We start from the raw sequence: 24,972 nt of genomic DNA, 5'->3' as shown, positions 1-24,972 counted from the left end.
TGATCTGATCTGAGAGAGAGAGAGAGAGAGAGCTTGGTATCCTAATGTATTCATTGTCCTAACAACTAAATCTGCTCTTAATGACTTAACAGAAAAAAGCTTAGCTTCTTGCTTTTAGCATAGTCCTTACAGATCAGGCAGCTGTTCTGGTCAGCTTTCCTCCAACCCTATAGTACAGATAGATTGATCAGAGCTGCTTCTGCTTTGCCAGACACCATCTCTGGAGCTCTGTGCTTCCAGCCATGTGTTTAGGAGAGTGAGCTTAACAAATTTGCAGTGGTTTTTTACTGCCTAAGACTAGAATGTGATGCATCATTTTGGCTCAAATTTCCACTGATGAGAAATCTAATCATATGATCCCAACCTAACCCAAAGGAGGCTGGTCTATAAGCTCTTTCTTTGTAAGCTCGGAAAAAGGAAGCAGTGCAGCCCACATATATTGTCTGTGTCCCATCACATAACATGGTGTCATGGCATTTTCCTCCAAATCATGAAATATTCATCAAGATCATGATTTTTAATGGCCTTAGAGTTTCCCTTCAAATGGATATAGCATTCTTCACTTAGTTAAGCATTCCAGGATGTTGCGTGTACAATGACATACAGCTCTCACTCCAAAGTGATTTCCTGAAACCAACTAACCTTAGGTTTTGGACATTTAGTGTGTTGGCATTTATTTAGATAAGATACTCATGTTAGAGATGCAAAAGAAAATTTCTCTCTACCTTAGCACAAACTATACAGTTCAAAACCGTAAACAGAAGGGCAAAGCTACTTTCTATATCCCCAAGTGTCCCATCTCTTCTGTGTATAGAGTGTTGCCTTACACCCTCCCATTTTCCTCTACTATCATTTCTCTTCATTCACACCCTTTTATTTTCTTCTTTCATATGCAAATTTCCACCCCCCACCCCCCCACCCCCGCCAACCCCACTCCCCAAACCAACTCAAGGGGCTTCCCTGGTGGCTCAGACAGTAAAAAGTCATCCTGTAATGCAGACCAGGATCAATCCGATCCCTGGGTTGGGAAGATCCCCCTAGAAAAGGGAATGGCAACCCACTCCAGTATTCTTGCCTTGAAAATCCCATGAATAGAGGAGCCTGGTGGGCTATAGTCAATGAGGTCACGAAGAGTCAGACACGACTAAGCGACTGAGCACACATGCCAGATCAACTCATCTTAAGTTATGCTGCTTGATGTTCCCCCTTTTGTGCTATATTTCATCTCCCTCCCCAATCCCTCTCAACCCTCTTCCCCTCCAGGGATGCCAGGGCTCTGCCCAACAGTATTACCACTCCCCTTATGCCTTTGTCCACAGGGACTTAGGATGAAGGGATATAATGTTAACTAGCTGAGAAAGAGAAAGGACTTGTGTAACCAAGCAAAATTGGACTTGCTTAATACCTCTCAACAGACTGTGGTTTGAGGTAAATTAATAATTCTATTTTACAATTAAATGTGAAATATGTGGGTCTCCACCAGTCTCTAAATTCTTATACATAGAAATTAAGGAGCCCCTGTGACCTTTTAGTAAGATATTGATCATTTGTTTTGGAATACTTTATCTCATAATGACTGTATGCCAAAATCCATACAGCTTTTGAATATATTAAATTGGCCTACTAAAAGGTGTCAATTGAAAGAAAGGCACAACCCAGAAGTTGAGAATTATGTTTTATTCAGGGATGTTACTGAGGAATATAGCCCAGAAACAGCCTCTCAGATAGCTCTGAGGAATTGTTTTAAAGACGTATGGAAAGAGCCAGGAGTTTTTGCTTCACAGAAAAACATGTAGTCTAATATATAAAAAGATGACTGCTAATTACAAAAGAACACATATCTCAAATTAATAATTTTAGTGCTTTTCTGTGTATCTCTCTCTCTCTTCAGTTGCTAAGTTGTGTTTGACTCTTGCAACCCCACGGACTGTAGCCTGCCAGGCTCCTCTGTCCATGGGATTCTCCAGGCAAGAATACTGGAGTGAGTTTTCATTTCCCTCTCTGTTTCTATGTATGGGAAGATGCAAGAGTTTGAGCTCATTGAAATTGTTCCTTTGATAGCCATCGTAACCATCTAGGGCCAGTATCCCGTTTTTCTCCATCCTAAACTCCCTTCAGGGTACACTGAGGAGGGCAGTAAGGCAGTTGGGGTGGGGCTGCAGCAGCTGATGGCTTGATGGCGCAACACTCCTTGTTTTCTGAAATAGCAGACAACATTTTCTTTTTGTCCACATAGGAAAACCCAGTGGATGGACATGGACAGACAATCCTGATTCTGTCTGGCTTTTACTTCAGAGGGTCCAGATACCCGCATTGGACCCACAGTTGCCACACTCACCTGACCCTTTTCTCTTCTGTTATCTAGAGGCTAGAATAGAATCTTTTACAAACATACCAACTAGAAAACTGAGGGGAAAATATATACAGAGAATTGATGTTGTGAAACTAGGAACAGATGCATTTACACAGCACTGATTCCTTCTTCTACAGATTCTAGTCTAAAGCTCTACTACTGACTATTTGTGTGACTTTGTCTTGACCTGGTTTTGGGGACTCTTGACTGGATAGAAATTTAATTTGGTACCATTGTTTAGTAAAATTCCAATTTACTCCTAGATTATATCTTAGTGTTTTCCAGGTATGTGAGGTCTCTACGCTAGACTGAATTTTACTTGTTAGCTACCATACCCATGAATACTGTTGTATAGCAATTCTCTTTCTATATGGCCTCAGAAATTCACAACCTGAATATCAGGGCTACCCAAACCTAACTTTAAAATCTCTTTCCTTACTCCTTTCAATAGTTCTTTACGACTGTCACCCCAGAAGCCCTGCCCTTACTGGTGGACCTATTTTCCTTGGCCTTGTGTGTGGTTTGTCTAAATTAATATGACTGTGACAGTAACGAATCTGCCTGCAATGTAGGAGACCTGGGTTCAGTTTCTGGGTCGGGAAGATCCCCTGGAGAAGGGAATGGCTACCCACTCCAGTATTCTTGCCTGGAGAATTCCATGGATGGAGGAGCCTGGTGGGCTACAGTCCATGGGATTGCAAAGAGTTGGACACAACTGAACAACTAACACTTTCACTTTCACCAGCTAGTTCTTAAGGGTGGTACTTTGGTGAAGTTGTTCTCTGTATGTCTGATTCTTACTTGACGCTTGGATTGGTCTCTCTAGTGCCTGAGTGGCATGGGCTGAGTTGACCGGGCTCTGTTCATTGGAATCTGCCTTTTGTATGTTGTTGTTGTTCAGTTGCTAAGTCATGTAGGACTCTTTTTGACTCCATGAACTGCAGCATGCCAGGCTTTGGGGTCCTTCATATCTCCTGGAGTTTGCTCAAACTCGTCCTTTGAGGCACTGATGCCATCCAGCTATCTCATCTCCTGTTGCCCCCTTCTTTTCTGGCCCTCAGTCTTTCCCAGCATCAGGGTCGTTTCCAATGAGTCCGCTCTTCACATCTGATGGCCAAAGTATTGGAGCTTCAACTTCAGCATCAGTCCTTCCATTGGATATCCAGAGTTGAATTCCTTTAGAATTGACTGGCTTGATCTCCTTGTAGTCCAAGGGACTCTCAAGAGTTTTCTCCAACACCACAGTTCCAAAGCATCAATTCTTCAGTGCTCAGACTTCATTATGGTCCCGCTCTCACATGCTTACATGACTACTGGAAAAATCATAGCTTTGACTATAAGGACCTTTGTTGGCAAAGTGATGTCTCTGCTTTTTAATATGCTGTCTAGGTTTGTCATAGCTTTTCTTCCAAGGAGCAAGTGTCTTTTAATTTCAGGGCTGCAATCTCTGTCTACAGTTGATTTTGGAGCCCAAGAAAGTAAAGTCTGTCACTGTTTCCATTTTTTCCCCATCTATTTGCCATGAAGTGATGGGTCCAGATGCCATGATCTTAGTTTCCTGAATGTTGAGTTTTAAGCTAGCTTTTTCACTTTCCTCTTTTACCTTCATCAAGAGGCTCTTTAGTTCCTCTTTGCTTTCTGACATTTGGGTGGTGGTATCTGCATATCTGAGGTTATTGATATTTCTCCTGGCAGTCTTGATTGCAGCTTGTGCTTCATCCAGTCTGGCATTTCACATGATGTACTCTGCATATAAGTTAAATAAGCAGGGTGACAGCATATAGCCTTGACATACCCCTTTCTCAATTTGGAAGCCATCTTTTGTTCCATGTCTGGTTCTAACTGTTGCTTCTTGACCTGCATATAGGTTTCTCAGGAGGCAGGAAACGTGGTCTGGTATTCCCATCTCTTGAAGAATTTTCCACAGTTTGTTGTGATCCACACAGTCAAAAGCTTTAGTGTAGTCAATGAAGCAGAAGTATATGTTCTTCTGGTATTCCCTTGCTTCATCTTCATCTCTGTGTTCCTGCCATGTTGATTGTTTGGCCTGAGGCATTCCAGCACAGGAGCCTACAGGCTGTGGGGTGGGGCCAGTCTTGGCCTCAGATGACTAGGACAGTTCACACCAATGAATACTCCCTAGTACCTCTGTCACCGGTGTCCTTGCCCAAACAGTGAGTCACAGCTGCCTCCTGCTTCCCCAAGAGACCCTCCAAGATCAGCAGGTAGGTCTGGTCCAGGCTGCTATGCACTGTTTTTTTCCCCCCAGGTCCTGGTGTTGATAGGAGCTTGTGTGCATCCTCCAAGAGTGGAGTCTCTGTTTTCCCCAGTCCTGTGGAGTTCTTGTGATCAAATCCTGCTGGCCTTCAAAGCCAGATGCTCTGGGGGCTCTTCTTCCCAGTGTCAGACCCCCAGACTGGGGAACCTGATGTGTGTGGCCCCAGACTTTCACTCCTGTGGGAGAACCTCTGCGATATAATTGTTTTCCACAAAGTCCTGTGGATCTTAAAAGTTCTCATCATAAGAAAGAACAAAAAGGGATAAAAAAAGAAAAAAAAGGAAAACAATTTTTATAGCCATAGTGATAAATATTAACAAGACTTATTGTGGTGATCATTTTGCAGTGTGCAGTTGACCCTTCAGCATTGTAGGGTTGGGGCACCAACCCTTCCCCTTCCTGCCATGCTACTGAAAATCATAGATAACTTTACTAATAGCCCACTGTTGATTGGAAGCCTTATTGATGATGTCAACAATCGATTAACATATTTTGTATGTTATATGTATTATATACTATATTTTTACAATAAAACAAGATAACAAAAATGTTCTTAAGAAAGCCATAAAGAAGACAAAATAGATTTAGAGTCTGTTTCACTCTAAGATCCCAAGGTCGTGTGTATATATGCATGCTCAGTTGTGTCTCTTTGAGATCCTATGGACAGCCATGAAATTAAGATGCTTGCTCCTTGGAAGAAAATCTATGACAGACCTAGACAGCATATTAAAAAGGAGAGACATTACTTCGCCAACAAAGGTTCGTCTAGTCAAAGCTATGGTTTTTACAGTAGTCATGTATGGATGTCAGAGTTGGACCATAAAGAAGGTTGAATACCAAAGAATTGTTGCTTTTGAACTGTGGTGTTGGAGAAGACTCTTGAGAGTCCCTTGGACTGCAAGGAGATCAAACCAGTCAATCCTAAAGGAAATCAGTCCTGAATATGCATTGGAAGGATTGATGCTGAAGCTGAAGCCCTAATACTTTGGCCACCTGATGCAAAGAACTGACTCATTGGAAAGACCCTGATGCTGGAAAGGATTGAAGGCAGGAGGAGAAGGGGACGACAGGATGAGATGGTTGGATGACATCACCGACTCAATGGACGAGTTTGAGCAAGCTCTGGCAGTTGGTGATGGACAGAGAAGCCTGGCATGCTGCAGTCCATGGAGTCACAAAGAGCTGGACATGACTTAGCAACTGAACTGACTGGACTGTAGCCCACCAGGCTCCTCTGTCCATGGAATTTTCCAGGCCAAGAATACTGGAGTGGGTTGCCGTTTCCTCCTCCAGCAGACCTTCCTGACCTAGAGATTGAACTAGCATCTCTTGCGTCTTTTGCATTGGCAGGCAGATTCTTTACCACTGAGCCACCTGGGAAGCCCAACACCAAGGTCACTTGAATGCGAAAAAACCTTTTATTAACTTAAGTTGCTTATCTCCTCAAGTCCCTAAGCATTTCTGTGTAGGTTAAGCCAAAAAGCTTTTTCAAGTTGTTCTCTATATTCTTCTTTAGTTCTTTCTTGGGCTCCTTCCAATGGTAATATTATCCTCAACCTCAGCTAGTTATTTATCTGCAAATCAGTGAAGGTCTTCTTTTATCCTAAAGTATCTCATTCTTCAACCTCTTAGGCTTTCTGTTTCTTCATCACATCTGTAAGGAGTATTTTTCATTTGGTGCCCTACCTTTTAGTTTGTAATCATTCTCTAAAAATCCTTTGTGGGAATGGATTTGGTAGCTTTGTGACTGTGCAGGCAAGAGTTTTGAACACAGCAGTCCTGGGGTTACTGTCTTTAGAAGGGTCTGTTTGCAGGGCTGGCTCTTGGCTGGAGCCTGAGAATTTGGTTTTTGAAAAGTTGCTTGCATTTCAGATAACGCTTTTTTTCTGCTTGAGGCACTGAATGCCTGCTTTCCTTCTGGGAGTCTGGAATTTTGATAGTTATGATTTTGGTCTTTGTGCCTGTAACCAGCCCTCAGTAAAATCCTTGGACTTTGAGTCTCCAACAAACTTCTCTGGGCAGAGACATTGCACAACACGGAGAAAGCCTTTTGGTAGATTCCTCCAGACTCCCTGTGAAGTGTCTTCCCCTGGCTGATCCTATTGTATCTTTCTCTATCACAGTAGTCCTGCAAGTACCTTTAGCAAACCACTGAATGTGTAGGTGGCTGTGGGACCTCTCAGTGTCCTTCCTTGCCAGCCTTAATTCAAACACTGCTCTCAAAAGCGGGACCTGCTTATGAAATCTGGAAGTCTTTTCTTAGTCCATAACGTCTGTTGACAATACCCTTGCTTCCCAGAAACTCCTTCCTGGACTTTGGCAAGAATGCCTGATGCTGCCCCTCCTCATACCTCATTCATCTTCAGCAGACATTTATTGAATGCCTGTATGTGCCACAGCCAGTATACAGTAGCACGGGAAAGCAGTCAAATGCAGTCTGTGGTCCTGTGGGAGAAGACAGAAGGCAGATGGTACCTTCTGAGGAGAGTATGTGTGTTGAGTGATTAAAAGGGGGAGCTACACTTCAGCAGGGTCATCAGTGAGGAAGTCAGTAGGGTGGTATGTGAAGATAGCAAAGGAGCAGGATAGTCTGTGTGGTAAAGAACCAGAACAAAGAACATGTATATATAATTAAAAAGCAACTTGGCATCTTCTGGGATTCCGAAGGAGCCTGGTGTGGCTGGAGCACTGCAAGAAGAGGTAGAGAGGAGAGGAGTTGGAAGGTAGCGAGATCCAAATCACTTAAAGCTTTGTAGGCATGTTTTGAAGTTCATACTTTAAGGGCAGTGGGAGGCCAAGCAAGGGTTGAATCAGCCAAGCAACAGATAACTTTTTCAAAAGATCATTCTTACAGTTGCAGGGAAGATGGATTAGAGAGAGGTAAGAAGGGGAGGGCCAAATTTGTAGATTACTAGTGATGTAGGTGAAAGATGATGGTGATGTGGGTCTGCGTTATGGCTGAGGAGATGGAAAGGAGTGAGTGGATTTTGAAATATGTTCTGTAAGATTTTAACATCACTTATCTTCTATCTGCTCTCTCCTTTGGTGGTTATCTTCTTCATTCCCACATTGTTAACTATCACCTCTGTGTGAAAAACTCTAACTCTATGATCCTAATCCTGATGTGAGCCACTGTTTTCACATTTTCCAAGGAATGGTTACATTTCAGAAATGTAAATGGCTTCAGAGCCATAATGCTTCTGCCTCTTACTATCAGCCTGATCTTGGACCAGTTATTTCACTTCCTCAGGCCTGTTTCCTCATCTGTAAAATGCAGATAATGCACTACCTACCTCATAGGGCTGTTGTGGAGATTCAATAAGTGAGTATACAAAGAACATTTGGGCACTAGCATGCACACACAAAGTAGTCTATTAACGTTAGTTCCACCAGCACAACTTCACAATTTCTATGTCCTTGTATTTCACAAGTTGAACTGCCTCCAGCACCCTATCTAGCTCTTCCATTTAACATTTTCATTTCTATTAATGGCACTGGAGAGGGATTCCTAACCAGTCACATTTGACTCCTTGCTGTCAATTCACTTCTCACACTGCAAGCAGAAACCTAAAATGAGAGATTGCTACTATTTTTACTTTCATCTGCACATAAAGTGAAAGTTACAGCTTCTTTTATTCATTCATCAACAAATGCACTTGCCCTTTGGCCAACATAGGTCTGAACTGTGTGGGTTCACTTACAGAGATTTTTTTCAATAAATATATTGGAAAATTTTTTGACATTTGTGACAATTTTAAAAACCTGCTGATAAGCCATGAAGCCTATAAGTATTTTTTTAAAAATTAAGAAAAAGTTAGGTATGTCATGAATGTATAAAATGTATGTTAGATAGAACATAGAAAAGTGAAAGTGAAAAGCGTTCAGTCGTGTCTGACTCTTTGTGACCCCATAGACTATACAGTCCATGCAATTCTCCAGTTTGACTCTTTGTGACCCCATGGACTATACACAGAGTACTGGAGTGGGTAGCTGGTCCCTTCTCCAGGGGATCTTCCCAACCCAGGTCTCCTGCATTGCAGGCAGATTCTTTACCAGCTAAGCCACCAGGGAAGCCCTGATAGAAAATACATGTTAATCAGCTGTATGGCTTCTGGGCAACAGTAGGCTAGAAGTTAAGTTTTGGGGGAGTCAAAAGTTACACACAAATTTTTGACTGCGTGGAGGGTTGGTACCACTGTATGGACAGTCAACTATAGTCACTAAGTACCTACTCAATTCTAATCTTTTGTCCTTCAGATACAATTTTTGCCATTTGGTCTACACAAAAATATATCTGAAGTTCCTAGAAGAACTGTACAAAAAAGAGCTTCACAACTAAGATAATCATGATGGTGTGATCACTCACCTAGAGCCAGATATCCTGGAATGTGAAGTCAAGTGGGCCTTAGAAAGCATCACTATGAACAAAGCTAGTGGAGGTGATGGTATTCCAGTTGAGCTATTTCAAATCCTGAAAGATGATGCTGTGAAAGTGCTGCACTAAATATGCAGGCAAATTTGGAAAACTCAGCAGTGGCCACAAGACTGGAAAAGGTCAGTTTTCCAAACCATTCCAATCCCAAAGAAAGGCAATGCCAAAGAATGCTCAAACTACTGCACAACTGCACTCATCTCACACGCTAGTAAAGTAATGCTCAAAATTCTCCAAGCCAGGCTTCAGCAATAAATGAACTACGAACTTCCAGATGTTCAAGCTGGTTTTAGAAAAGGCAGAGGAACCAGAGATCAAATTGCCAACATCCGCTGGATCATGGAAAAAGCAAGAGAGTTCCAGAAAAACATCTATTTCTGCTTTATTGACTATGCCAAAGCCTTTGACTGTGTGGATCACAATAAACTGTGGAAAATTCTGAAAGAGATGGGAATACCAGAACACCTGACCTGCCTCTTGAGAAACCTATATGCAGGTCAGGAAGCAACAGTTAGAACTGGACATGGAACAACAGACTGGTTCCAAATAGGAAAAGGAATACGTCAAGGCTGTATGTTGTCACCCTGCTTATTTAACTTCTATGCAGAGTACATCATGAGAAATGCTGGGCTGGAAAAAGCACAAGCTGGAATCAAGATTGCTGGGAGAAATATCAATAACCTCAGATATGCAGATGACACCACCCTTATGGCAGAAAGTGAAGAAGAACTAAAAAGCCTCTTGAGGAAAGTGAAAGAGGAGAGCGAAAAAGTTGGCTTAAAGCTCAACATTTCGAAAATGAAGATCATGGCATCTGGTCCCATCACTTCATGGGAAATAGATGGGGAAACAGTGGAAACGGTGTCAGACTTTATTTTTTTGGGCTCCAAAATCACTGCAGATGGTGACTGCAGCCATGAAATTAAAAGATGCTTACTCCTTGGAAGGAAAGTTATGACCAACCTAGATAGCATATTGAAAAGCAGAGACATTACTTTGCCAACAAAGGTTCGTCTAGTCAAGGCTATGGTTTTTCCTGTGGTCATTTATGGATGTGAGAGTTGGACTGTGAAGAAGGCTGAGCGCCAAAGAATTGATGCTTTTGCACTGTGGTGTTGGAGAAGACTCTTGAGAGTCCCTTGGACTGCAAGGAGATCCAGTCAGTCCATTCTAAAGGAGATTAGTCCTGGGTGTTCATTGGAAGGACTGATGCTGAAGCTGAAACTCCAATACTTTGGCTACCTCATGGGAAGAGTTGACTCAGTGGAAAAGACCCCAATGCTGGGAGGGATTGGGGGCAGGAGAAGGGGACGACAGAGGATGAGATGGCTGGATGACATCACTGACTCGATGGACATGAGTTTGAGTGAAGTCCAGGAGTTGGTGATGGACAGGGAGGCCTGGCGTGCTGTGATTCATGGGGTCGCAAGGAGTCGGACACAACTGAGTGACTGAACTGATCTGAAACAATCTTGACAGAAAATGGAAAATTCCTCAACATAATCAAGACGGAGTTTCAAAAATCGTAAGTGAAACAAAGAAAACCACTGAAAAATATCTAAGTATGCTTTAGTGTCTTAAAGTTACTGACCTTATCAATTCTATTATCGGTACAAAAAAGATTCAAGAGCAGTGATATCAAAGCTTATGACTGAGGAAAATGGTGCAAATGGTGTCACCTGTGTTGACTGTAGCATTATCCATTGCTGCCTATCCTCCTACAGTACTCTGTCTGTGCTTTAGTGAATGCTGCTGATACAGATGGCAGCCATTAATAATGTATACCTTATTTAGATTTTGACTTTTCCTATCAAGTATTAAACAACTCAAGTTGTATGTTTTTGTGAAAATTTAATTACCACTGGTTTTGGAGCTCATTTTCTCCTCTGGGAGAAAGACCTTTAGACCTTTTCCTCCTCAAGGTTTGAACTCTCTAGACATCAAGGACTGATAAGAGGATGAGGTGGGTCCACAGGGAATCACAGTAGTAGGTTACGATACTACAGACACAGGCTTTGCCCGTAAGGCACATGATGATGAATACCACATGGATGATACCAAAGAATTTATTGTAAATATAGTGGCAAATACACTGAGAATAGCTATCATTAAAAAGAAATTAGAAAATTACACGTTTAAAGTATGTGCTTTTTTTCCACCACCTTTACATTATATGACTAGTACCAACATTTAAGTACTGAAATACTTAATGGGATGGTCCATTTTCACATAATTTCATGACTCTCTTCAAAGCAGTGGATCATGAATTGCAGTTTCAATTATTATTCTCTGTTTTTATCAATTCAGTAATGATCTGGAGAATCTTGTCATCTGGATGGAAGAAGAAAAAACCAATGAATAAATTCATCACTGACTAATTTTTCAGTGTATACACATGTAAACCACAGGTATACTTCATTAAAAGATTCTTTTAAATTAGAATACAGAGTTAACACCAGCAATATTCACTTATAAAACTAGAGATGCCTCTATTATTTCTTAAAAATTCTATTCAGTGTATTTCCTAACTTTTTCACCTAGTTCAAGTCTACTTTTTGACTCATCCATGCACTTCAGAATTAGCCAGGATGCCAACAGTATGGGCAAGGAATAAAGCACTCTTTATCTGTTTTTCCATGTATAGTTCAAAGGAAACAAAAAATTTACCAGGGAAGTGCACTAGGAGAAGTGTGGATGGCAAAGTGACAGACCGCTCTACATAACAAGGGAATCAAACACCAATTAATTGGACAAACAGACTAAACAGGGGCTACGTTATTTGTTAGAGGTTTTCACAGCTGCCTCTGCTTTTAATCAGTTGGTCTGATATTGTGACTTCATAACTACTTTCTGAATAGTTGTAATTATCAGGACTCCAAGACTGAAATTCTTATCTTATTAGACACTTCAATAAGAAAATGGTCTACGTTTCAATGACTGCAATGGAGAAGTCTGATAACTGGGCCCATGGCCTGACACTCAGGCTCTTGGAGGCTATAGTGGCGTTAAATAAAAAGGAGTGAGGGAAGAAAGTTCACTGGCTGCAAGGCGAACATGACAGGTCTAGAAAGAACTATGATTTTCAGTCTGAGGAACAGTATAGTAGAAAATACAAGAGCAACTTCAGTTATTTCTTTTTCAAAAGCTTGGTGTCCCTTAGATCCCAACTTCTCTTACTCTAAAGTCCAGAAAGAGAGGACACTAATGTACTTCATCCTCCCAGAAGTCAAAAATACATGCCTCATCAGAGGGCAGGTTCCACTTTTCCTGTTATGGCAAAGATAAACATTGAAAGCATTTTAAAATTGATTTTTCTTTATTTAAAAGTTGAGGGTCAACCTGTCCTTAATATAATGTATTTTTTGTTGTTGTTGTTTTAGGCTGTTTTGTAGTGCACAGAGTTCCTCAAGGGAAGAGCCCACTTCTCTTAATATGTCAAGACCTGATTTAAGTTTCCAGCAGTACAGGAAAACTAACACAGTTAAATGCTTATTCATTCACCTTCAGTTATAGAAATTAATAAAGTGTGAGACTTCAGGGCAGTAGCACTAGACCAGCAGCTCCCCAACTTGCCTACCTACTAGAATTAATTGGGATATTTGTTAAATATAATCACATTGAACAAATTGATCAATTCTTATCATTAAAAACAAGAAAATGAAACTGATGTGATGAAATGGGAAGGATATAGCACCAACCAAAAAATATTCTTTTCCTAAAAACCAGATTCTAATCAAGTCATTAGATATACTACTAGTTTTCAGGAAATATAGAGAATGTGTATGTATGTTAGTTGCTCAGTCATGTCCAACTCTTTATGACCCCATGGACTGTAGCCCACTAAGCTCCTCTGTCCATGGAATTTTCCAGGCAAGAAGACTGAAGGGGGCTGCCATGCCCTTCTCCAGGGGATCTTCCCGACCGAGGGATCAAACCCATGTTTGCAGAAAATATAGGGAACAGAGAAACATTAAATCAAAGCATGAAGATGCAACTGCCCAAATCCTAAATGTAAGAAATTCTACCAGAAAAACAACCTAGTTTATTAAAAATAATTGCATTTAAAAATGGGGATGGTAGTACAGGGGAAGTGTTACAGATGAAAGGATTATAAAACAGCAATATGGCCACAGGCTTCTCCCATAGAGGAGATTCAGTATGCCTGAGGTAGGTCTTTGGACCATATTTATATATATTTAACAGCTGCCAGGATAACTCTGATGATTTGGCAAGTCTGGGAAACACTATACCAGACTACCCTGGAGGAGGGCATGGCAACCCACTCCAATGTTCTTGCCTGGAGAATCCCCATGGACAGAGCAACCTGGTGGGTTACAGTCTACGGGGTTGCAGAGAGTCAGACACGACTGAGTGACTAAGCACAGCAAAGCACATACCAGACTAAGTGGCAACTCAGGTGTCCCCTGCAGATTTCTGTTGAAGGATTACAGACTAACAGCTCTACATTTGGGAGACTGGTAGAGAAAACATATTGAGAACCTCAGAGAAAGTTTCTCTTTCTTAGAGTCAGACACTTACTTTCAAGAGACATCTTAGGGTTTTCAAGTTTTTTTCTTAAAACAGAATCAATGAGAACTCGTAGCTGCTTGAAAATGACAGCTATCTTAACAGGTGCCTGTTGAGAGATGACAAATTGAACATTAATCCCAGGAGTGTGAATGCGTTTAGAAAAAATCAAGGTAAGCATATATGCCTTACAATGTGCTTTAACACATATTGACTTAAATATAAAATGTTATGGGAAAAATAAATTACCTTCTGCAGCTAAGAGACATAAACTTCAATTTCCTTATTAAGTACCCATAAACTTGATACCTCTTTCCAGAGTATAGCAACCATTTTGCAATTGTTTTCTTCTCTTGTATCAACTCTATGGGAGTGAAGACTACAGTTTTGTTTTTGTGCTTTTTGATTTTATTGCTCAAAAATGCTTCATTTTTTAATTAGCTTTCTGACTCTGTGCTTGTGCTTTCAACAATTTCACAACGATCTTCTGCTCCTCGATAAGGAAAGCACGCTTATCCTGTCGTGGACACATTTAGCACATACAGAACCATCATAGGCCCAGCTGATTGTGTTTTTTCATTTTAGACAACCTCATAAGAACTTCAGGTCTCACAGCATGAACTCCTTGAAATCGGCCTGGGCACAGCCCACATGTGGATTCTGGTGCTTTCCCAACCTTCTCGGTATAAAGGCAAATAATACCATTACCAGGGATTTGGGACAGCCTGGTTTTGTTAGAGGCTGTATTGTAGGACGGCCTCCGACGGTAGGTCAGACACTGGACCATCCTGAATACCTCTAGATATCGTCCCCGGAAGAGGAAGAAAGAGGACTACAGGTTTTAAAATGTAATTTTTAAAATAGCTTTACTAAGGAATAATTTATAGATCATAAAAATTTACTGTGTACAACTCAATGATTTTTAATGAACTTATAGAGTTGTACAGCCATCACCACAATCCAGTTATAGAACACTATCACCATCTCCCCCTCTTTGTGAGAAGTGCACATATTTTTTAAACTGCCTTTAAAATTTACATCTCCAGTCTTAGACAAACAGCTATCATGGTATATCAGAGCAGAATGTATTAGATTTGCTTAAAGTGGTCAATGTTGATAAGTTATAGAGACATAAACTTATTGTTGGTAGCACACTGGTTGGTCTAATTTTTCCAGAGGAGAATTTTAACAGTATGAATTAAATGAATTTGTGTCTTTTTATAGGTGGCATGATATAGCAGAAGGAGCACAAGTCTGAGGATCATATAGTTCTAGGTTTAAACCTTGCTCTACCATTAACAATCCATGTAAGCTATTTAACTCTAACTCAGCTTAAGTGCCTCGTCAATAGAAAGAAATCATCTAACAAGGTTGTTAGGGTATTAAATTAGGATGATCCATGTAAAATTAACTACTGAAGTCCACCACATGGCAAATCATTATTACTGACAATAAATGCAATATGCAATTAGGAATATAGTTTGATTTTAAAATTAAGCAGGTTTAAAACCATACAGGCAAGATAAAATATGGACGTCTTCTATTTAAGTCAAACCATAGGAAGAAATTACGCAAACTCCAATTAAAAAAAAAAAAGAAAAAAAAAATCTATCTCAATGATATTGGCAGTAAAATTTTAAGATCAGTTGTAGCATGTACCTGAAAATAGATCCAGCCATCAACAGAGATAAGGCGTTCCCGATGCTGAACTTCTATATCACCACCAAAAAGTAAAACTGGAAAAGGGGTTATTAGGGTAGTTTCCCTCAAATACACTCGGGCATATCGTATCTGTATTAAAAAAAAACAAAAAAGACACTTCATAGCCTAAAAAAATAAAAAATTCATTTTCTGTTTCATGTAAGCATTTTTCTATAATTTGCTACTATTTTAAATTGTTTTATAAAGCTACATGTCTACATTATGTTGCACAATCTCTTTTATAATAATCACAGTCACCACCTGTGTATTTATACTATTAAAAGGATTTCAAACATTAATTGTAAGGCTGAATTGTATACCTTGAACATAAAGTATGAAAAAGTAGTGTTATGCTAATACTGTTAAATAATTAGTGGAAAGATAAAAATTATGATTAAGTTTCAAAGTGCCTGGTTTCTACAGCAAGGTTTAGCAATGACCATTAGTCAGGAATTTGTCATGTTTTACATATTTAAGTTTGCTGACAGCTGGGATTTACTCAAGCCAGTGCTTGAAATTATGGATCTTTATTAATTTAATGAGCTATGATTCAAAAGGTTGACTGTTTTAATCTACAAATATTTGCTATTAAGTCATCTTAGGTTGCATTGTGTCTCAGACTGCTGTAACATCACGTTTAGTTCTATCCCATTCCATATCCCCCTTATTTGGAGATGTAGAAAAAAGACATGTTTATATTTTTGTTGAGAAACCATGAACATCTTGATTTCAAATATGAACAAACATGAACAACTCAGTTTAAGAACCAAATATACTATTTGGTAGGCATCCAAATTTGTTATGACTGACTTCTAGAATAATGTCCTGAATACTGGAATTTAAGAATGAGCACTTTACCTTCTCCTGGTATAAAAGCCATCCATAAATCTGCAAATCTCGATTAACTGAGGATGGATGTACTTGTGCTTTGCCTTGGGCTGTCTCCACAATGCAAGCCAATTTTTCTGTAATATCAACTGATTTTGTGTAGATTATCTTTCCCACATTGTCATACAGTCCAGCAGTAAGTACAGCTTTAAGAAGGGCAATTTCTTGGAAGGAAAGGGTCTGTGTGGCTCTGTTTCCTTCGAAGCTATTAGAAGTCGTAGATGATAAAAATCCTGCTGCTTTAACCAACTTGATTAACTCCTGCTTTACATCCTAGATTGGTTTGTTAAAAAGAGACACGATCATAATCAGTTAAAGAAGGTGCCAACCTTGTACTTTATATTACTGTTTCCTATCAAAATGGACAGGATTCCAAAAAGCTAAAAAGAGAATTACCACATAATCTAGCAATCTCAATCCCGGGCATATATCCAGAAAAAAATGAAAACACTAATTCAAAAAGATACATGAACTCCAATGTTCACAGATGTTTACAATAGCCAAGACATGAAAGAAACCCAAATGTCCATCAACAGACAAATGGAGAAAGATGATAATACACACACACACACGCACACACAATGGGATATTATTCAGCACAAAAAGAATGAATTTTTGCCTTTTGCTACAAAGTAGATGGACCTGGAGGGCATTATGCTAAGTGAAATAAATCAGACAGACAAAGAAAAATACTATATGTTATCACTTATATGTGGACTCTAAAAAAAATAAAATTAGTGAATATAACACAAAAAAGAAACACAAACATAGAGAACACATTAGTGGCCACCAGTAGGGAGAGGGAAGGAGCGAGGGGCAAGGTAGGGATAGGTGGCTGAGAGGTACAATCTACTATGTGTAAAATAATTAAGTTACAAGGATATGTTGCCAGCACATGGAATATACCCAATAAAACCCAATATTCTGCAGTTAACCATAATGGACTATCATCTTTAAAATTTGTGAATCACTATGTATATACCTGAAATTAATATTATAAACCAACTACATGCCAATTAAAAAAAACTTGCGGAATTTGGCATGCTAAAATGTTTCATTTCTAACCTTATTATATTAACATTTGTCAAATATTTTCCTAATCCATCATGTTACTAAGTAAAACCAGCAGCATGAAGTATATATCTCTGTGCGTTCTTGTTTTGTTTTTTTTTTTTATATTTTTTTGGCCACATCTCATGGAATGTGGGGTCTTAGTTCCCTGACCAGGGATCAAATCCATGACCCCTGCGTTGGAAGCACAGAATGCCAACCACTGGACTGCCAGGGAAGTCCTTGTGCATTATTCTTTGAATAAATAATACTTTATTAGTTTAGCAAACTCTTTAGGCATTTCATTAACGTATCAGTTTATTTTCAGTTTAACACAGCCAATACTTTGAGGAAATGTTTTAATATATTACTATTCCTCAAGTTCCATAAATATATAATAAAACTTTAGTAAAAATGAAAAAAAAACCTGCCACTTGCAGCAACGGTGATGGACTGACAGTATGCTAGTGAAGTGAGGCAGAGAAAGACAAACACTGTGTGCTATCACTGAACTGTGGGACCTGAAATAAACAAACGCATACAGCAAAACAGAAACGGCCGCACAGATAGAACAAACAAGTGGCACCACTGGAGGAAGGCAAAGGGGGCGGAGCAAGACAGGGATATGGAATTAAGCGGCACACACCAGTCTGTATAAAACAGACAGGCAACTAGGATATATTGTACATCACAGGAATTATAGTCAGTATTTTACAATCACTTCTAATGGAGTATAATCTAGAAAATTATTGAATCACTGTGCTGTATGCCTATTATATTATAAATCAACCATATTTCAATTAACATACGAATGTCTAATAAGTGAAAGCAATAAAAATGTGCCTGAATGCATTTTCATTCAGTATATCTACTTTAACAGTAGCTCTGCTTTCAATAGTTTTACTCAATAAGGATGGGCTCATAGAGACACTGAGGAAGAACTACAGAGGACTCTGATCCTAGACTGCGAGAACCTTCTTCACTTGTCTCTGGGAAACAATTTCCTGAAGAACTCTGACCATGTTTATTAATGGCAACCATCTAAACTTGTTGCTTAAAATCTTTTTCTACCTTTAGTAATGCCAATCAGCTAAAATACCACAGGGAGGATGAGTATTTTTTTTAAAAAATCCAATTTTATTTTTTTGCCTTTTTTTTAAAATTGGAGGCTAATTACTTTACATGGGTTTGGGTGGACTCCGGGAGTTGGTGATGGACAGGGAGGCCTGGTGTGCCGCAGTGCTGCAGTTCATGGGGTCGCAAAGAGTCAGACATGACTGAGCGACTGAACTGAACTGAACTGAATTACTTCACAATATTGTGGTGGTTTTTGCCATATATTCACATGAATCAGCCATGGGTGTACATGTGTTCCCCATCCTGACCCTCCCTCCTACCTCCCTCCCCATCCCATCCCTAAGGGTCATCCTGGTGTACCAGCCCTGAGCGCCCTGTCTCATGCATCAAGCCTGGACTGGCGATCTATTTCACATATGATAATATACATGTTTCAATGCTATTCTCTCAAATCATCCCACCCTTGCCTTCTCCCACAGAGTCCAAAAGTCTGTTCTTTATATCTGTGTCTCTTTTGCTGTCTCACAAGGATGAGCATTTTTAAAGTAGACAGGATACAAGTGATTAAAAGATGAAGTTTACATTTAGGATTTCCTTGAGTTTTCTGGTTTGGGACTTAAGGGACTTCAATTCCAGGAGAAGAAAAATCAGACAGACAGTTGCTATAATACCACCAGACTGGTAAAGAACTGAAAACCCTGTAGCCTAGGGGAGGTGAAGACAAGGCTGATAGAAGGAAGGGAGTGGGGGGCAACTTGAAGGTCTGGAGGAAGTGGAGTGCAGACAAAGGAGCGTTGCTTATCTCTCCATATCTTGAACCCAAGCCAGACAACCTTTTAAAATATGAGCATAGAATAGGGGAATTATGTGAGAGGTTAAGTTTATTTTCTGAATGCTTTTATAGCACGTCTGCTCTAAACACCATTTCCCTTTAAATGCTGTACTACACTTGAGACGTATCAACCGATTTTAACGTGTGGACCTTGTGTGGATCATGATTTGAACTAGCTGTAAAAAAAAAAATATGAAAAATCAGGGATATTTACACACTGTATAGTTGACGATATAAAGGAATTATTTTTCAAGGCATGATAATGCTAAAGAAAAAAACAAGTCCTATACTTCAGAGATATATAACAACCTGACATCTGGGATTTGCTTCAAGATCATCTAGAGGGCAGAGAGTGGATTAAGGGGAGTATAAGTAAAACAAGACTGAGCACATGTTGGTAACTATGAAGTGTGAAGTAAGTACACAGGAGTTCACTATACTATTGTCACGTTTATGTATAGTTGAAAATTTCCATGATAATTCAAAGTAACAACTGATTTTCAGAGCTGAGAAAAACTGTAGCATATCCCCAATTCAATTTCTTTTTTTAAAATGAGAAACTGAGACTAAATTAACCTTCTCCAAGCTTGAGCTGTTGAATAGACAACTATCCTAATTCCCAAACTAGTTATTTCTATGAAATCATATTGCATCTTTGACCACTTCCTGAATATAATATGATTGTTAAACACTATTTTGGAAGCAAAGTTTTAACCACTGAACAGCCAAGGAAGTCCCTGTTAAATACTATTTTGAATAACCATGTAATACAGGTTACCTGTTGTGGTAAACAAAACAAAAAAATCACAAATTTATTAATTTAGCAAATGTTTATTAAACACTATGTGTCAAGCACTATCCTAGGCATTTCTTTTCCCAACATAATCCCACTGGTCCACCATATGACCCTAAATTAAGACAGCTGCATTAAGACTTACCTCTAGGGTTAACAGTGATGTTCTATTAAGAAAGTTCTTCCGGCAATATGCTATTTCAGAACGATAGCCTCCTTCCTGCCGTGCTTTTTTCCATCTACGTAAGAAAAATGACCAAAGTTTAATGTTTCCAAACTCTCACTTTCAGAGGTACTAACCATAGCTTTAATTATATTATAATCATGTAAAATGAGGAAGGGCCTTGCCTGTTTTAAGAGCTAGCCAATTTCAACTACAATACAGGTATTTTTTGCTTATGTATAACAGTAAATTAATAACTTCAAATATAAGGTAATATACACATAGTAATACAAAGTACATTGTTCTTAAAGTTTAGGATTATAAAAATACAAATCTCTAAAATAATTATACCTGACAGATGAAGTAACTAATACTAAATTTAAACCTTAAATGTATCTTTTTAATAAAAGTCAAAGATAAATTTTTTAAATAGTTAATACCTCCAGGTTTGACCTACTGACAAAACCCAGATTATTTCTTTACCCCAGGTATGCATTGTAGATCGTCAGATGATCTGAATCTGCCATGGCCAAGGCTGATTTTGCAAGATCTGCTTCATCTTTTCGACCAATTGGTGTGATAAAAGGAGACTTCTCTGTCATAACTGCAGCTAATGTTGCCTGCCCATAAATAAACAAAAAAATTTAACCTTAAAGAGGTACACACTGAAAGCTGATTTGTATTGTAATAGAAAGCAAATCATAAAACAACTGCACTTTCAAGTTGCATGCTTCTTCTTTTGAATTTACTGTGTTCTATAATAGCTAGCATTTTCGTTTTAGTTAGTTACTTTTAGTTTCATTTTATGGAATTTAAAAAATCTATCATTTACTTTTATATTATCTTTGTGAGACAGGGAAGTAATAGCAACAGAATCAGGATTTTAAAAAATGAGTATTTGTGCAAGAGACTGATAGTCTGTCACACAGTTAAAAGAAATTCCTTAATCACAGATCAGAGATCTTGACTCTGAGTCTGAATTTCCATTGCCTACAATGCTCCTTAAATATTAAATTCTTAAATAATCTGGACTATATATCAACCCATTTGTTGTTGCTGCAGCTTTTCAGATCAACTATCATGGCAGTAGATATTTCTTGGACTCAACACAATTCTGGTATATATTTCTGATACTAGGGGAAAAAAAAAAGACTAGAGTAAGTTATACTCTCCCCATTTTGATTTCAAACAGCCTTATTTGTAGTCCCAGAAAAGGCTACAACTTGATAAAGTTGGAATGGCAAAGCAGGCAAGAGATTCAGAGAGAGGCAAAAAGTTTGTTAATTCTGAGATAATTTGAGAAAACAGAATTGCTGGTAATTGCTAGCTCAGAGAAAACCCAGAAAAAGGGAAGGAAGTTTTGATTCTAAAGTGTGGAGTTCAAAACTGTCAATGAATCCATCTACTATATGAATCATCTACTATATACATACACACACACACACACACACACACACACACACAGAAAGAATTAAGTAAATATTTCAAGTGGGATGTTTGATAGCAGAAGTCTACAAGCCAAAACCCTTTTACAAAATAATACCCACAATACACAAGAGTATATGGGTGAAGATACTTTCTTGTATATAAATATAAAAAGTTAAATATTCAAAAATTTTCATTAAGCATTCAGATTTTCTGGCTTTAATGTTAGTATGCTGCTGCTGCTGCTAAGTTGCTTCAGTCGTGTCCGACTCTGAGTGACGCCATAGATGGCAGCCCACCAGGCTTCTCCGTCCCTGGGATTCTCCAGGCAAGAACACTGGAGTGGGTTGCCATGTCCTTCTCCAATGCATGAAAGTGAAAAGTGAAAGGGAAGTCGCTCAGTCGTGCCCGACCCTTCACATCCCCATGGACTGCAGCCTACCAGGCTCCTCCGTCCATGGGATTTTCCAGGCAAGAGTACTGGAGTAGGGTGCCATTGCCTTCTCTGTAATGTTAGTATAGACACTCTATTTAGTTAAAAATTTTTTCCCAACTTAATACCTCCCCAAGCAAAATGATATTTACAGTGAAGAAGCAGCAGTGTTGCTTGTCTTACCACTGGATCCAGGCAGCCAAAAATGGCGCCAAAAATAAGCATCTTGCCAATCTTGACATTCACAGGCAGAGCTGCAAGGTGCTGGCCCAGTGGGGTCAGTTTAGGCTCGTTTAGTTCACAAGCTCCAATTTTTCGGAGTAAATTCATTGCATTGCTGATTACTTGAAGCTGAGGAGGATCTAAAGCTTTGGAGAGGAAATCTTCAGGAGAACCAAGATTGCATTTCTGCAGATTGAAAAAGTGATAAATTTGGATGTGATCAGAAAAAATTTAAAAAAAGATGGTCAAACTGGAACTAAATTTAAGTAAAATTTTAAGCAAAGAGGAGATTTTTCCAGTTGCATATTTTTAGTTTCTTCATTCCTGATTTTTATAGAACCAAAAAATCTAAGAACTGAAGGATATTTTAGATCTTTCATACCAGGAAGCCTTTGGTCTAGTTCAGGACTTTTCAAGACCAGCTCTGTTGTTAGTGGGCCCAGATAATTCTTTGTTTTAGGGGACTGTGCTGTTCACTGTAGAGTGTTCAGCAGCATCCGTGGTCTTGACCCACTAGATGTCCATAGCATGGTCTCCCTCTCCCCTCAGTTCTGACAACTAAAAATGTCTCCTGACATTCCAGGCTTTCCCTGGTAAGCAATATTATCCCCAGTTGAGAACCAGGTTCTGGGCTATGAGTCTGTATTTTAATTTCTTAAAGTATGAGTGCCTATGGCAGATTTAAAGCACAGTGAGTTACTTACAAAATATGGGGGAAGGGGGAATTTCTTAGAGCAGAGTAAATAAAATACTTGAAAATCTAGTGCAACAGAAGGTAAGATAAATTTAGGTCTTCTTTTTTCTTTTTTCTTAGAAAGGGGTGGAGAACAAAAGTTCATCTAAATTCCCTTGGGATTACCATAATATGAAGACATAATTCCTCCAAAGGCACACGCAAGATTTCAGGGACAGAATAGTCCATAAAGCCTTCAAATCTGAAAAATAAGGTAATATAATCCTAAACACATATTATCAGAAATGCCACGCTGGTTTGTGTGTTTTTAATCTCCAGGCTATGCCATACCTTTCTCTTGTGTACATGCGGAAACAGAAGCCATCTCTGACCCGCCCAGCTCTCCCCTGGCGCTGCAGAGCACTGGCTTTGCTGACAAATGTCTCAACCAAAGAACTCATCTGACTGCTCTCATGGTACCTAGAAAAATGTTTTAGGAGATAATATGTAGATAACCGACTTAAATCAAAATCTAAAAACAAAAAGGGAAGTATTTGATTCTAAAGTTGAAGATTAGAATGCCTATTAATTATGCAATAAGAATTCTTTGAAAAAGTGAGAAATTCTGCTGTGAACATCACAATTCAAAGCACCTTTCACAAAATACAGTTCAACCCTGAAAACACTTCCTCTAAAGGTACAGTTAAAAAAAATCAGGAGTATATTTTGTACTGGACAGTCATACTCATTTCCAAATATTGCTAAAGTTTTCTAAGATTAGGGACAGTGTATATAGATTAGAATAGACCACAAAGATGATCTCCCTTATTTGTTAAATATAAACATCAAAACATTTATAAAGCAATAATCTTTCTGTTAAAGTTATTTAACAGTTAAAGTCATCTACTATGCTCCAATTACTGTACTACGTACTTTCAATTTATGAAATTTTAATTTTCCCACTTACATATGAGGAGAATACTGATAATTATAACTGATGTCATATTACTTGCTCAAGACTATAGATCAGAGATTTATAATCTAACTCTGATTCTAAAACCCATGCTTTTTTATAATCCCACAAATAATGCTTTTGTAAAACAATTTATTTTACAAACTAACTGATAAGTATTTATGTCTGAACGTTTTCTTAGCACTTTCCTATCAGTAGCAGTACACTGATATTACTTATGGGAAAACCGATGACATCAATTTTGACATTTATTCTCAGACATTTAAAACTTCCCTACAGCTTCTCTGAAACCTTTTGTTTTGGACAGAATTAGGACATTTGAGATGTTCCCCATGTGATTCTGAGATCTAGTGCTTGTTTTGGCAGTACATGTACTGACTGGGATGGTTCTGTGATGTCTCCTAACAATTCAAGAGTCCCAAGCCCTTTTCAAGTTAAATATGTTTTGATTTGGGAGGAAAATGCAAACTTACTTATTTTCTTTCGTTCTTCCAGTATCAATTACAAATACAACATCTGGAATAGTGATACCTGTCTCTGCAATATTTGTTGCCAAAACAATCTGAAAACACAAAGCCAAAACATTTAGGTAACAACTTTCAGCCATGTGCCATCACTTAAAAATTCTTTAGTTTAGCCAATGCATTTTAAAAAGTGAATTCCAATTATTCTTTACAAAAATTCACAATCTAATTGCTATTGCTGTGTAACTTAAATTTGCTCTAATTAATTTTATCACCTCATTAATTATTAAAGTATTTCCAACAGAAATACTTTTAGTCCCTTAATTCTAGTCAGTCATTTTAAAAATGATACACATAGAATGGGAAAGTGGGTCAGAGAATGGAGACTGCTCAGCAGAAACTTTACAATTATTAGGGAATACTTTCTTTAGTAAGGAGAACTGGTGGGTTGTTGCCCCGGCTCTGCTACTTATTAGCTTTGCGACCTGGGCAAGTCATTTTACCTCTCTGGTCTCAAATTAGGAGGTAGAAATATATTTCTTAGGTCCCTTTCTAGCTCAAAAGTTCTTAATGGTGATGGCTGAATAGCCCATCTTCTTGTGTGTGTGTTTTTTTCTTCTGTTGAGTCTTTGGAGGTGAAACATTTAGGAAACTCTAGGTCAGTTCACTATGTTATCACTCTATCTCA

General features: G+C 38.8%; 1 protein-coding gene and 1 pseudogene across 1 annotated transcript in view; both read right to left on the bottom strand.

The window, feature by feature from the left end:
* Positions 1 to 11,111: 11,111 nt before the first annotated feature.
* DHX29 (DExH-box helicase 29) overlaps positions 11,112 to 24,972 on the bottom strand; it is a 47,313-nt gene continuing 33,452 nt past the window's right edge. The window contains exons 18-27 of the mRNA NM_001206134.1: positions 24,294 to 24,382; positions 23,199 to 23,327; positions 23,034 to 23,109; positions 22,136 to 22,360; positions 20,578 to 20,714; positions 20,077 to 20,170; positions 16,150 to 16,452; positions 15,250 to 15,381; positions 13,603 to 13,699; positions 11,112 to 11,394 (exon numbers count right to left, since the gene is read on the bottom strand). Of these exons, the coding sequence (NP_001193063.1) occupies positions 11,339 to 11,394; positions 13,603 to 13,699; positions 15,250 to 15,381; positions 16,150 to 16,452; positions 20,077 to 20,170; positions 20,578 to 20,714; positions 22,136 to 22,360; positions 23,034 to 23,109; positions 23,199 to 23,327; positions 24,294 to 24,382 (1,338 nt within the window). The 3' untranslated portion in view covers positions 11,112 to 11,338. The remainder of the gene's footprint in view (positions 11,395 to 13,602; positions 13,700 to 15,249; positions 15,382 to 16,149; positions 16,453 to 20,076; positions 20,171 to 20,577; positions 20,715 to 22,135; positions 22,361 to 23,033; positions 23,110 to 23,198; positions 23,328 to 24,293; positions 24,383 to 24,972) is intronic.
* On the bottom strand, positions 13,706 to 15,236 carry LOC107131567 (large ribosomal subunit protein eL34-like; annotated as a pseudogene).

This window comes from Bos taurus, chromosome 20, assembly GCF_002263795.3.
Source record: "Bos taurus isolate L1 Dominette 01449 registration number 42190680 breed Hereford chromosome 20, ARS-UCD2.0, whole genome shotgun sequence".
Taxonomy (NCBI): domain Eukaryota; kingdom Metazoa; phylum Chordata; class Mammalia; order Artiodactyla; family Bovidae; genus Bos; species Bos taurus.
Note: the sequence above shows the minus strand (reverse complement) of the source record. Positions and strands in the feature narration are given on the sequence as shown.